At 38.0% G+C, this 15,067-nt stretch overlaps 1 protein-coding gene across 1 annotated transcript in view; it reads right to left on the bottom strand.

Moving 5' to 3' along the window:
- ANOS1 (anosmin 1) overlaps positions 1–15,067 on the bottom strand; it is a 152,380-nt gene that overhangs the window by 56,063 nt on the left and 81,250 nt on the right. The window contains exons 5-6 of the mRNA XM_015422969.1: positions 3,089–3,273; positions 1,791–1,920 (exon numbers count right to left, since the gene is read on the bottom strand). Of these exons, the coding sequence (XP_015278455.1) occupies positions 1,791–1,920; positions 3,089–3,273 (315 nt within the window). The remainder of the gene's footprint in view (positions 1–1,790; positions 1,921–3,088; positions 3,274–15,067) is intronic.

Genomic DNA, 15,067 nt, shown 5'->3' with positions numbered 1-15,067 from the left:
GCTTGTAGGATTTTATATCATGACTTACCTTCCTGTTATAGATATCATTATTTCACAGAATGTAAAAACCATGAGGGATAAATTGCTTTCTTTCAGAAAATAAAAAATTAGTAAGAACTATTTATCTTAGGGCTAAACTAGACAGGACAGCATCCCTGAGTCTGACCTATGGACATCATCCCCATTTTAAAGGGATTTAAAAATGCAGTGAGAGCTATAGCACAGTGGGTTGAAACACTCATTCACCCCAAGTCGTTTCAAGTGCCAAAATGCTCCTCTGAGACCATTCCAGCACATGAAAAGGTGTGGGGTGGGGAAGAAGGAGGAAGAGGAGGAGTTGGTTTTATACCCTGCTCTTCCCTACCTGAAGGAGTCTTGGAGCGGCCTTCCCTTCCTCTCCCCACAACAGACATCCTATGTGGTAGGTGAGGCTGAGACAGTTCTGAGAGAACTGTGTGACGCAAGGTCACCCAACTGGCTTCATGCAGAGGTGTGGGGAATCAAACCTGGTTCTCCAGATTACAGTCCACCACTCTTAACCACTACACCAAGTATCTAGCCTGTAGCACCAGGAGCTCAATCAGGATCAGGCCCTCAAAGCATTTTAAAATCATTTTAAAATGGTAGTAGCATCCGCAGGTCAGACCTGTGGATGCCATCACATCTAGTTTGGTTCACAGCTGAATAACTTTCTTTTAAGGAAAGATTTTACATGTTTTTAACAATTTATTGTAAATGTTAGAACATAAGAGTTTCACAGACTTTGTAACTGTGGTTATGATAATGATTTTAAGAGCAGTTGTTTGGTCTTTGTGGGATTTCCCTAATGCTCATGTACAAGTCTGCACATGAAATGTGATAAGTAGACTGGTTCTCAGAATCAAGCAGAAACACAGTGGATTAACTAAAAAGAAACCCAAAGGGACCCAAACACAGCATATAGCAGAGTAAGAAGAGATAGCAAGAGGATTAGAGCATATGAATTTTTGTATACCAGGACTATTTGTAATCTATAACAGAACACTACAGAGCATGAAAAGCTTTTATAAGCATATCTAGATTTTAATGTATTTTTAAACATTTATTATTTAAATTCACTGTTGAATATCTTCTTGCATTTTGCTTGTGAACTTCTTAAGGGATTGACTGGCTTTTCTCAGAGACTCACCTACAAAGAATGCCAGCAAGGTCATTCTGGTACATTTAAAACTAAAATGTTGTATTTTAATAACCTATATTTCTCAAGCTAAACCCAATTTTTGAATTGATTTTTTTTTCTGGAGCTTTAATTCTCTGTGAAAACATACATATTCTGAAATGTAGTTGGAAAATTTACAGACTCAGCAGTGATGCAGAAATACCTTTTTTATATACCGTGCATGCAGAAACAAAAATAAAGAACAGAAAAGATAAATTCTATATATAAAAGGTTTCCTGTTTTCTTAAAATCATAAGATGCTAGAATGACACTAGTCAACACTAGCGCTGCAGATCAAAAAAGATCTTCAGGGTCAACTCTATTTGTCTATTTAATGTCATAAAGAGAACCCCAATTGTTATTAATGCTGAGAGAAACTAAAAAAGGAGTCATTCATTCTGATATCCCTTGCAGAATAAAATTTCAGTGGCATCTTCAAGGTACATAGTAACTGCAAAAAAAATGAACTCATTCGTGCAATTAAACAAATAAAGCCCACCTGCTAAAAATTGACAGGTCCAAAAATATTAAGAGAACCGGATTCCATTTCTGGAGGAATCTAGAAAATCAGATGCAGGAATTTAATACACACCTTTTGAAGAGCGGAAGTGCTTGCTGGGAGCTGTGAAGCCCCTTGTTCCATGCACATTAATGGCCGCCACTCGAAACTGGTACCACCTGCTGGGCCTAATGTCAGATAATTGTACCCTTTCATCTGTGGTCTATAGAGAGAAGCATTAAATATACTGAGGGTTATCACGCAGTCTGTTTGCTTTATGTTATTTTATTTAGGAGGCATGAGAACAATGGTAAAGTTTTATTGTTACGTTCTTTGTACCCATAAGTACAAGTTAAACTTTGTGAATTATTGCAAAAAAATTCATAGTGTTTTGTACATTTCATTCTCTAGGACTAATTTACTGATTGCTTTTACCTCTCAAAATAAACTAGATTGTATATGTAACTGAAGGAGTTCTACTCATAAGCACATAACAGTTAAGAATTTATATTTACCATCCACCATAAGAATTTATATTTACCATCCACCAAGTGGAAGTTTGATTTAGCAGGCTTAACCTTACACTGTCTAGCTGATGAAGAAAGATCTTTTATGTGTGCCACGTTCAATTTTTGATCCGTAAAAGAGGTTAGGAATGGCCCCACAGTTTTTACTATAACAGACTAACATATCTCACTGGAATCTTTGACACAACTGACCACTCCATTTTTATCCGTGGAGTTGAAAAGCAGGTTGGCCTGGTGGCCTGGAGCACCATTCATCAACTGCATCTGGTATGCCAGCTCTCTCATTACCTAGACTGAATTGACCTGGCCACATTGATCCATGTTTCTGTAGTCTCATTGTTTGATTACTGCAATGTGTTCTACATGGGGCTCTCCTTGACAACAACTTGGAAACTACAACTATAGTCTTCAAACAGACATCTTTGGCTATCCCACAACTTAGTATGGCCTGCCTGGCATCAACCAGAGCCTGGACCTTTTCCATCATGTCTCCTGCTGTGTAATGGCCTCCCCAAGGAGATGAGGGGAGCCCCCTCCTTGGACATCTTCAGGAGGCACTGCAAGGTGTCTTGTTCACCAGGCTTTTGAGAGGGTTTGAATGGCAGGCATCTTTTAAGGGGGGAGGGAGGAAGAGATTTGGGGCTTGTTATTTTATTCATGTTTTAACTGGCATTTAAAATATTATTGCAAGCTGACTTAATGAAAACAAAAGGCAGGATAGAAATATTTTAATAAATAAAGTTGTGAAGTCAGGCAAAATAACACATACTTACAGGTACTACATTTAACAAGTGATACATAAGTGACTATCAAATATATTAACAAAGAAGGACCTAAAATGAAAGATGTTTAGGAAAAACTGACCTGTGCCACAGTTTGCCAACTGGTGGCATCATCCTCACTGGGATGAATCCCATAGTTCCATCTCCTTTGTACTACATAGAGCACAGGCTCAATTGAAATATTAAATTTTGAAGACCATTTAACTTCCAACTCTCCAGTCTGAAGTTCAGTAAACTTTAATTCCTTTCTGGGTTTCAAAGGGACACCTAAAATATAACAATACATAAAAGCAAGAATGCTTTGCATAATTTATGTAGGATGATTTTATCATATGATACACATTACCTTGCTTATATTTTTATTCTGCCCTTCCCTCTCTTCATTTTATTTTCCCAACAGCTCTGAGAAGTAGGTTAGGCTGAGAGTGAGTGAATTGCCCAAGGTCACCCAATGAACCTCATAGATGAACCAGGATTCAGACTTGCTCTTTATTTTTAGTAAGGTATATTAATAATTCAATAAAAAATAAAGATTTGTAATGACCAGTCCTCACTCAAGAAAAGGTGAACAATTTTAACAAATGTCTTCACAATTTAGGTGTTTTAGGTTTTAACATTCTAAGACAGGAAAATATAAGAGCAGGAAGGGTACACGGTATGGGATAAGACATAAAGGGAAATTCCATCAAGTTTGTAAGATTGCTGTTACAACTTTTCGATCATAATTCTTTGTTTCCAGGGCTCTTTCTTTTATGTAATTACTAAAATTAGTGTCGCTTAATCAAATCGCTAAAATCTTTTACTTCTGTCTTTCAACAAGTTCAACAGTACATCCATTTCTGCTGTTTCAAAGATTTTTGTCAGAACATTTTCCGTTGGTCTCTCTGATTTCTTCCAGTACTTAGCATAGAGAATTCTTGCTGCCGTGACTATATGTATAATTAAACATTTAGTTTTCTTATCTTTTACATCAGAAGAAGAAGAAGAAGAGATTGGATTTATACCCCGCCCTTCACTTGGAGTCTCAGAGCGGCTTACAAACTCCTTTCCCTTCCCCTCCCCACAACAGACACCCTGTGAGGTGGGTGGGGCTGAGAGAGCTCTGACAGAAACTGCTCTTTTTCCCAAGGACAGCTGTGCCAGAGCTTGTGACTGACCCAAGGTCACATCAGCAGGTGCAAGTGGAGGAGTGGGGAATCAAACCCGGTTCTCCCAGATTAGAGTCCCCGCACTTAACCACTACACCAAGCAGGAACATTTCACGTTTAAATGGTAACGGTATCAAACATATTTTTGGTAACATTTCATGAACCCTTCTCCAATATAACATCACCTCTTTACACTTCCACCAAACATGAAAATAGCTTCCGACCCATATCTTACATTTCCAGCATTTATCAGACAGTCCACGATACATTCTGGCCAATTTATCTGGCGTTATATGCCACCTATAAAACATTTTATATAAATTCTCTTTAAAGGCAACCAATTTGTTTTCCATATTTGCAACCAATATTCAAGATCAATATTATAACCAAAATTTTGTGCCCATTTTAACATACATTCTTTAATCACCTCATCCTCCATCTTTATCTGTAACAAATACATATAAAATTTCTTAATTTATAATTTGTTTCATATAAAAGTGTGTCAAACTCCAATTGTTCTACAACGAACCCTTGAGGTTTATCTTTAGCATATCTAGATTCTAGCTGTACTCTTGTACAGCAATCCAAATATATATCTTGATCCTCTAGTTCTTCATATCTAAGTACTTTTTTCTTCTCCAATAATATAGGTTGAATAAATGCTTCCACTGGAGAGACCCATTTCGGAATCTTTGCATATATTTTATGCCTCATTCGTTCCCATACTAACAGCAATGCTTTCCTCACCAAATAGTTTTTTAAATATTTATGATTATCCACTTTTTGATACCAGAGATAGGCATGCTATCCTAGCTTTAAATCATGTCCCTCCAATTTTAACAGTCTTTGTATTTTCAATTCTTATCCATTCTTTAATCCATGTCAGTGCACAAGCTTTATAATATGTTCCCCAGTCAGAAAGACCAAACCCTGCATTCTGTTTAAATTTAAAACTGTTTTAAAAAGTTAAAACTGTAATGCCTTTGGTTTTATTCTAGGTTTCTTCCCTTGCCATATAATCTTCATTGTTATTTTGTTCAGTTCCTGGAAGTATGATTGTTTCAGTAAAATTGGAATAGTTTGGAAAATAAAAATAAGTCCAGGAAGTATATTCATTTTAATTAGAGCTATTTAATTGCAGCAACTGCAAGTTATTCCATTTATCCAAATATTTTTGGATTTCTTTAAATAGTTTAATATAATTATCTTCCATAAGAGAACTACATTTATTTGTCAAGGTGATATCTAAGTATTTCACTTTACGCTCCAACTGAAATCCTGTTTTCTCCACCAGCTCTTTTATTATAGGCTGTGTTATATTCTTTGTAATGATCTTTGTCTTTTGTCTATTCACTTTCATTCCTACCATCTCTCCAAATTCCATTAAGTTCTTCATCAGACTGTCTATAGAAGTGCTGGGATCTTCTAAAATAAAAGCCAAGTAATCCACAAAGGCTTGTACTTTATATTCTTCTCCATGTATTGTTGTTCCTCTAATACTTTTGTATTCTCTGATCAGGTTATTTAATACTTCCAAACTGAGGATAAATAATAATAGGGATAACAGACATCCTTGTTTTGTTCCCTTCTCAAATGCTATCTCTTTTGTTAAATCTCCATTGATGATCTTTGTCTTTTGTCTATTCACTTTCATTCCCCCCATCTCTCCAAATTCCATTAAGTTATCCATCAGGCTGACTATAGAAGTGCTGAGATCTAAAATAAAAGCTAAATCGTCCACAAAGGCTTGTACTTTATATTCTTCTCCATGTATTGTTGTTCCTCTAATATTTTTATCTTCTCTGATCAAGTTGTTTAATACTTCCAAACTGAGAATAAATAATAATGACAATAACGGACATCCTCGTCTCGTTCCCTTCTCAGTTGCTATCACTTTCATTAGATCTCCATTGATTCTCACTTTGGCACTTTGTTGAGAATAAATTGCTTGAGTCATCTTAATAAACTCTTCTCCAGCATCAATCTCTCGTAATTGCTCAATACTAAAGTTCCAACTAACATTGTCAAAAGCTTTCTCTGCATCTAAAAACATTAATGCCATTTGTTTTTCTGGATGTGCTTCATAATATTTCAAAATATTTACAATTATTCTCACATTATTTCTCAATTGTCTCTTTGGCAGGACGCCTGCTTGATCTTGATGTATTATGTCTAGTAAGACTTTCTTCAAACACAATGCTAAAATAGCAGCAAAGATTTTGTAATCCACATTTAAAAGCAAAATTGGTCTATAGTTTTTCACTTCTTTAAAGTCTGTATTTTCTTTATGTATCAAAGAGATAGTAGCCTCTTTCCATGATTGTGGTACATTCCCTTCTTCCAGTATATTTTCTAAAACCTTTTTATATGGTTGTCATGATCTGGGCTGTGCAAGCACGGCCTAGCAGGTCCAGGGAGCCTGGCTAGCAGTGGGAGGAAGCTTGGCACTGATTCTGACCAATAGGGAAGAAGAGGGCTAGGGAATAAGAGAACTGGTACAAGAGGGAAAGCTGTTCTTCTTCCCAGAGGGCAGAGCCAGAAGGAAAGCTGCTGTGGGGAAGAAACCCTCATCCTGAGGGAAGGGTAAGTAGTTTAAGGCCACTTGAGATAGTGAGCTAGGGACAGTATATATTTAGACGTGTTAGGGCATTTGATTTCTTTTCCTTTCACCCACTTACTGTTACTATTCTGCACCTTGTTTGTTTGACCGCCTATAAAATAAACTATTTTCATTGTTCACTCTGCCTGGTCCTCACGCTTATTATTCGGCCAAAAGAAAAGTCTAAAGACTTGGGAGGATGCTCTGGGCCTTCTCAGAGGAGCCTGGAACCAGAGTGGAGGCAGCGTCAGGTGACACCCACCTGAGCCATGACAATGGTATTAGTAAGCAATCTTCAAAAGTGCTATAGTACTCTATTGAGAGATCATATTCCCTTTATTTTGTTTCTTGATTGTATCTACAATTTCTTGTACTGTTATAGGTCCATTTAATTTTACTTTCTGTTCTTCGCTTAATTTGATATTATTGTGTTTCTTAAGGTACTCTCTCTGTTTGTCTACAGAAACACTCTTTGCCTTTTGTAGAAGTTTTCTACTATCCTCTTGAGTTCTTCTTGCCCATACTTTTCTGAGCCATTCTCATATCTCAGCACGTGTATTAAACATTTTTCCTTCTTTTTCCCAAGTCTGTATGCCAACCATCTTCATGATTTATTAGCATTTTCAAAATAATTTTGTTTTGCAATTTTTGTCTTAGCAATTTCTTCAGATAATATCACATTAATTTGATGTTGTACCGATTGTATTTTTATTTTCAACTCATTAACCGTCGGGTACTTTTTCAGCTTTTCTTCCTTACTTTTTTAATTGATCGTTCAGCTCCTGAAATTTTTCTGACCTGTCTTTTTTTTGTTTTGCTGCAAATTTCATTGCCATACCTCTGAAGAAGGCCTTACTTGCATCCCAGACTGTATTTATGTAGATATCCGGTTGAATATTTTGTTTGAAAAAATGTTCTAGCTCCTTTTTTGTATCTGTCACAAACTTCTCATTTTTCAAGTGTTGTATATTCAGCTAGTCATTTTCAGAAATACAGGGTTATGATCTGCAAAGGTCTTTGGTAAAATCTGCTTCTCCTACATTCTTTTTCAAACTTGCTGAGATCCAGTACATATCGATTCTAGACCAGGACTTGTGTCTTTGGGAATAAAAACTAAAGTCCTTTGTTATTGGATTTCTTGTTGTCCAGGCATCAACTAAATTATATTCTTCTGCTAATGGTAGAAACGTCTTTGGTAGGAGTGTTCCAGGTTTTTTAATTTGTTTGGCTGTTTTTATATCTTGCACTTTATCGAAAACTGCAGTATACTCTCCAATCAGACAATGTTCTTCATATTCATGAGTTGCTAATTCCTGTTCCAGGTCCTTATAAAAATTTTCTTGGCGGTCATTTTGTGCATAAATATTACTCACTAAAATTTTCTTTCCCTCTCTTTGAATTTCTACCATCAAAATTCTACCATCTTCAGAGGAAAGATAAGTTTAGGGTTGAGCTTCTCTTTAATATATGTTACTATGCCTCGTTTTTCTTCTTTGGAGCCAAAGCTATAAATGTTTTCCCAAATCTGTTACACTCTAATAATTGCTGATCAGTTTGTCTAATATGAGTTTCTTGTTTTTGTTGTTGTTCACTCGCACAGTCCAGTCCGACTCTTCGCAACCCCATGGACCACATCACGCCAGGCCTTCCTGTCTTCCGTCGTCCTCTGAAGTTTGCTCAATTTCATGTTCATTGCATCTATGACACTGTCTAACCATCTCATCCTTTGCCATCCCTGTTTTCTTTGACCTTCAATCTTTCCCAGCATCAGGGTCTTCTCCAGTGAGTGCTCCCTTCTCATTTGGTGGCCAAAGTATTTGAGCTTCAGTTTCATTATCTGGCCTTCCAGGGAACAGTCAGGGTTGATTTCTTTTAGGATTGACTTTGATCTTCTTGCAGTCCAAGTTTCTTGTAAAGGTAAAGGTTCCCTTGCTCGAAAGCCAGTCGAATCCAACTCTAGGGATGCGGTGCTCATCTCCATTTCAAAGCCGAAGAGCCTGCGCTGTTTGAAGACGTTTCCGTGGTCATGTGGCCAGCATGACTAAACACCAAGGCGCACGGAACGCTGTTACCTTCCCACCAAAGTGGTACCTATTTATCTACTTGCAATTTCTTGCTTTCAAACTGCTAGGTTGGCAGGAGCTGGAACTAGAGATGGGAACTCACTCCGTCTTGCGGCACCCGGGTCTTGAACTGCTGAACTACTGACCTTCCACAGCCTGCAGTTCAGCATCTTAACCACTTGAGCCACCGCAGCAAGAAACTGCAGTTTCTTGTAGGCAAGTCCAAATTTAGTTTTTGCAACCATAAAAATGTCCTTTTCCTGTTTTGCAGTGAATTAAGTCCGTTCACATTGATTGTAAGGATTCTAATTTGTTCTCTATCCATCACATGTCTTTACTATCAGCTTGCTTATGTTTGGTCTGTCTTCTTATTTCCATTTGTGATGCTACTTTGGCCCCTTCTTCTTGGTCTGTATCTGATTCTCTCTGGCTGTCCTGTGATTGGGTCTTTAAAACTTCTTCATCATCATCTTCTTCTTCTCATTCCTCTTCTTTGGACTTTCCCCAATTAGATTAAAGTTTCTTTCCATATTTCTTCAAAACGTCTTGCACTTTCAGTGTTGAGTTTATTCTATATCTCTGGCCTTTGTATGAAAAGAAGAGACCTTCTGGTATTAGCCATCTATAACTGATATCATTGGCTTTCAGTACTGATGAGAGGGAATTCCCTTTCAAAATTTAGTTTTAACAGCAACACATTTTGACTCCTTGAAAGCAAAGCTAGTATTGCGTAGTGTCAAACTAGGTTCTGGAAGACTTGGATTCAAATCCCCATTCTGCCATGGTCTATCCCTGAATCAGTTACTCACTCTTTTTATCCTGCCTTCCATTTTATTCTAAAAATATGCTAGCTGGCCAAAAAAAAAAAACAGACAAAAAGATTCCGCCTTGACTTCAGAATAATTGCTCTATAATTTATGCCAAAGATGGGACTGCTACTAAAAATAGAAATCTCATTTCAAATCCTTCTTCATCACATACAAATGATATATCCAAACAATACAACATTGTATAGTTCTTTATCTCTGCTCCACATCACTGGCTGGCACTGAAGGAAAGTACACAAGGTTGTGATATTAGGATGTGGATAAATTTATTACATCTTGGAAATACGGAAATGGTGGCCTCAATACAATACTACCATGTCTAGCAGCAAGCCCTTGTTTATTGTATCTTGTACTTCCACTCTCTGGAAATGTATTTTCTACCAATATATGCAAGTGTATATCTCTGTTTCTTCAAGCAACTCCAGACCTGCTGGGATTTGTGTTAGACAACTGTCTGATCCACTTGACTCACTCCCAACATGATTTATAAATTTGGAAAATCTGTGGTTTATCTTTCCAGCTCCTACACTTTCTTGGATAAACAAACTGCCTTTTCTAGAGATCTAAAATAAACCCTTCCCTGAAGTGTTTCAATTACACAAATCTACTATAATAAACAAACATATATATGTGATGAACAACCCTACATCACCAAGAATAAAAACCAGCACACAAGCCCCTATTAGCACATAAATTTAACCCTAGATATCAAAGAATAACCATCAGCCTTCATGTACTATAACAAGTATTGTTGTCAGTTCATATTTCAGCTTTTTAACATTCTTCTTTAATTATTATGTACAGTATTTTTTTTCAATTTGCATGCTAAAAAAAATCCATCTGCTTTTCATTAGGGTCAGTTGGATTCACTTGATTGAAAATAACTCAGCCCCTCTGGTTGTTGTAATCATATGCAGATGGATTTCATGGGCACTAAGAGGCAGAGCATATCACAAGTGCATTTTGGAGATTCCAGCGCAACCAGAATTATTAATTTTATGACTGGATGCATTCTGTCACTCATTCAGAAACTGGCTTTTTGTTAGGTAAAACAGTTCAGTATCGTCCTTTATTGTAGTACAAATTAGTCTTCCAAACTCCACATGCTCAGTCTCTTAGGACAGTATAAACCTTTTGGCCTTTCATGGGGAGCCTCTTTATTCAGCATCCAGGCCTATGGGTTTTTCCACATGTGTTATTTTTTATCGGTGTGCACCCATAGTGCATCTTTTTTCCCCTTTTCCACACGTTTTGCTCCCTCTAGTGGTTGCTTCAATCTGTCCTAGCTGTTTCTTCAGGTTTTTCATGAGCAACATTAAAGTACTTGGAGAAAACCCAGGGAAAAAAATCACTGAAAAATCGAAGTGACCCCTATAGGAAGCAAAACACTTGTTAAAAACAAAACAGAAAATATCCACAATCACTAAATTCTGGATTTTTGCCATAACATGTCCACAATTTTCCTCAAACAGAGAAAATGTGTATGTTTCAATGGTTAGGTCTGGTTGTATCAGCAATTATAACATCACTTTCAAAGAAAGCTTTGGAATGATCCAGAAAAAAGTACTCTTGATCCATGCAAATTTCAATGGGACAGTTAAATTACCTTAAGCCCTTTCTACGACATTTCAGAGTACTAGACTGAGGTTAAATAAGATTGACGCCACAGTTTTATTATTAACCATTGCACCTAACACATTGTATTTCTGATGGGGGGGAGTGAGAAAGACTTGTCAACAAGCTAGTAGCAGCTAAGTTCCATCTAGGTGAAGTTTGTCTTCCTCTCCTTGTAGGTACTTAAAGCTCTTGAGTGCAAGCCAAAGAGTAAGGCCATGGCTCACAGCCTGGGGCCTGTGTTATGCAAACCTAACAGTCAGGACTGGCCTTGTCTTAATTGCATTACTTGGGAAATCTTATTTCACTGGTTTTCTATGAGCCACTTTGAGTCAGGAGGGCAATGGCTTACAAACGCTATGAATAAAATTTAAAAGTATTATAGAGTTTTCAGTTCCAGCATTATACTTGTCATTACTAGTACTATTTGTTCATTTATACAATCAGGCTGCCACTTCCTGGTTACAGGCAGGAATGCCATGAGTTTCTCAGCAAACCTGTTCATCAGACAAGTTTACACCTTGTTTGACAGTCACAATAAGAATGTGAGAAGATCAAGGATATGTTTGCATCGCACTGAGTAGCACTAAGAACACTAAGTTTTCAGCTGTCTCTTGGTCAGAAGCCAACTTGCAGTTGACGGAGGGGGGGGATCAGCTTGAGTCTAGTTACTGTAAATACTGCTGAAAGAGTTGTTTAGTCCACTTGTACCCTAGGGGGAGCTGTGGTGCATTCTCTAGAGTTCAGGGTTTATTGAATGTTTTCTCTTGCAGTTCAGCCTACCTCTTCTTGTTTCTCTCTCACCTGTGTGTTAGTATGTGTTAGTGCTTGTACTCTGAAGGCCTAGATGTTGTATTAGTGGCCTGAAGTCAGTTATTGTCTTTCTGCAAAATCCTGTTGCAGTAAAAGTTATGGATTGGGTCATTTCCCAAACTCTGCCAAAAAAAAAAAGAGGAACTGCTAGCCAATGTTCCCTCTAAGCTCCACAGTGTTGTGAGCAGAAATTCTACCTCGTGAGCAAAAAAATCTAGTAGCATTAAAGTTGTGAGCAAGTCTACATTTGTCTATTGCATAAATTGTTTTTAGAAGATTATTTCCATAACCTCGAAGAATGAATTCTTTTAAACTATATTTTAAGAATAATTTAGACATTATAAGAGAAAACAGAATCAAGTCAAATTTCATTACACAAAATGTCCTTTACAGGGGTACATCAGGCCTCCAGAGACCAGGTCTACCTACCCCAGTCCACTAGATTGGTAAACCTGGCCTCCAGAGAACAGGTCTACCTGCCCCAGTCCACTATATTTGTAGACTTGTCCTTGGACTGTCGGCCTGCATTAACCCATAGAAAACATAGCAGTACCTGGGGGGAGAGGGGACTCTTGCAGTCTACTTGAGTTTTTTAAGTGAAATATGAGAACCAGCATTACCGGTTAAGTGTAACAGAGGTGGAACAATTACTGTCAAAATCCTGCCTAACCTAACAAACAGGACTTTGCTTGAATGTTATCAACCTGCCCAAACTACTTATTTATTCAAATATTTATATCTCACTTTTCCCCATGACTAAAGGCAGCTTACAAATCATACTGAAAAACAAATATGGGTCTGCAATTTTTTTCCTGGCTCAATTATAGCCTATTTATTATGTTGTTAGCTGCCCTGAGCCTGCCGAATGGTGGGGAGGACAGGATATAAGTGTAAATAATAAATAAATAAATAAATATGGGGACCATTATAGTCAATGGGCCCCATAGGCTATAATGGAGAATCGATACAGGGGTATCTGGGGCTCTGGGGGCCATGTTTTTGAGGTAGAGGCACCAAATTTGCAGCATAGCTGTTTGTGCCTCCACCTCAAAAAACTCCCCAAGTTTCAAAAAGATCGGACCAGAGGGTCCAATTCTATGGGCCCCAGAAGGAGGTGCCCCCATCCTCTATTGTTTGTGAGCTGAAGCAGAAACCCTCTGAGCCAGCCTGAAATGCTGTGCGCCAGCCCACCCTAGCGCAGCTGTGAGGGAACTGTGATACCTTCCCCTCCAAGCTGGGTGGGGACAGAAGCAATGTTTTTGCCCTCTACGTTACAAAAGAAAGAGCTGGAATCTCTCCTTTTCTCTGCAACCCAAGGAAAATTAAGTCTGAGAGGTAGCAAAGTTTCCAGCATGGGAGCATATAGAGATGGACTATAAGGAAGGCCAAGCACCGAAGAACAGATGCTTTTGAATTATGATGTTTCTTTGACAGCAAGGAGATCGAATCAGTCAATCCGAAAAGAAATCAACCCTGACTGTTCCCTGGAAGGCCAGAGACTGAAGCTGAAGCTCAAATAATTTGGACACCAAATGAGAAGGGAGCACTCACTGGAGAAGACCCTGATGCTGGGAAAGATTGAAGGTCAAAGAAGAAGGGGATGGCAAAGGATGAGATGGTTAGTGTTATCAATGCAATGAACATGAAATTAAGCAAACTCTGGAGGACGATGGAAGACAGGAGGGCCTGGCGTGATGTGGTCCATGGGGTCGCGAAGAGTCGAACTCGACTGTGCGACTGAACAACAACAAAAGACTGAAATACACATGCAGGCAAAACTCTGCTATGTACCTGCATTTTTCTATGTTTAAGCAGCTTCTTTAGCAGTAACAATCTGTCCTGCAAAGACTATGTCAGAAGGATGCATTCATTATATCTGCCTCCCTCCTTACTGTCTGCTCTGGACTACATATTACAGCATTGACGAGGCAGGCAAAAAACAGAGATCCCTCCAAGCCTTTATCTATGCCAACGCGTTAAAATTTACAATATTAATTTAAATGATTATATAATTGCAATCAGTGTTGCCTGACACTGTACAGCTTTAAAGCACTGTATGACAACTCCAGTATGTGCAGTATGACAACTCCATATTTTATGGCCACTTTTTTGAATATTTGCATAAGATGTCTTATTAAAACTCACTTTAATCAAGTAAAATGAACAACCATGTAATTATTTTCTCATTATTGCAGAGGGCTTAATCCCGTGCCCACTAAAACCAGAGAGCTCAAGCTCTAATTCCAAATCAGCTGTTGCTTTTCAGCACAAATGATGAATTTAAAATTAGATAAATACATATACTGAATTTAAAAATATTTTGCCCTTGCTTTTATTAAAAATAATCCAAATATTAATAGACCACCTTTATAGAATATGCAATCCATTTAGATAACGTTCAAATGAGATTAATAAAATGTATTTCTGGCATATATACTTTATTATCGTACCCATTTTAAAGCAGCTTGATGCTAATAAAGGTAAAGGTTTCCCTTGCTCGAAAGCCAGTCAAATCTGACTCTATGGGGCAGAGCTCATCTCCATTTCCAAGCTGAAGAACCAGCGCTGTCCAAAGACTTCTCCGTGGTCATGTGGCCGGTCATGACTAAATACCGAGGCACATGGAAAGCAGTACCTATTTATCTACTTGCAATTTCTTGCTTTCAAACTGCTAGGTTGTCAGGAGCTGGGGCCAGAGACAGGAGCTCACTCCATCACACGGCACTTGGGTCTCAAACTGCCGAGCTACAGACCTTCCAGTCTGCAGCTCAGCATCTTAACCTCTGAGCCAATGCAGCCCTTTAATGCTAATACCTTCCTACAAAAAAAATATAGGAGTTATAGTTTTGTGAACATGTGCCATATTCTGGTGACACAGGTAGGAGAGAAACCAACAGGCATTTGTACATTGTGTACATGTTCAGGCTGCATACTTAAGACAGAAGGATCCTCATAATGGGAATGGAGCATATCTGCATACACTTTGTACAATCATAA

The sequence above is a fragment of the Gekko japonicus genome, unplaced genomic scaffold, assembly GCF_001447785.1.
Source record: "Gekko japonicus isolate JY-2015 unplaced genomic scaffold, Gekko_japonicus_V1.1 scaffold132, whole genome shotgun sequence".
Taxonomy (NCBI): domain Eukaryota; kingdom Metazoa; phylum Chordata; class Lepidosauria; order Squamata; family Gekkonidae; genus Gekko; species Gekko japonicus.
This window is presented reverse-complemented; position numbering and strand designations above follow the sequence as displayed.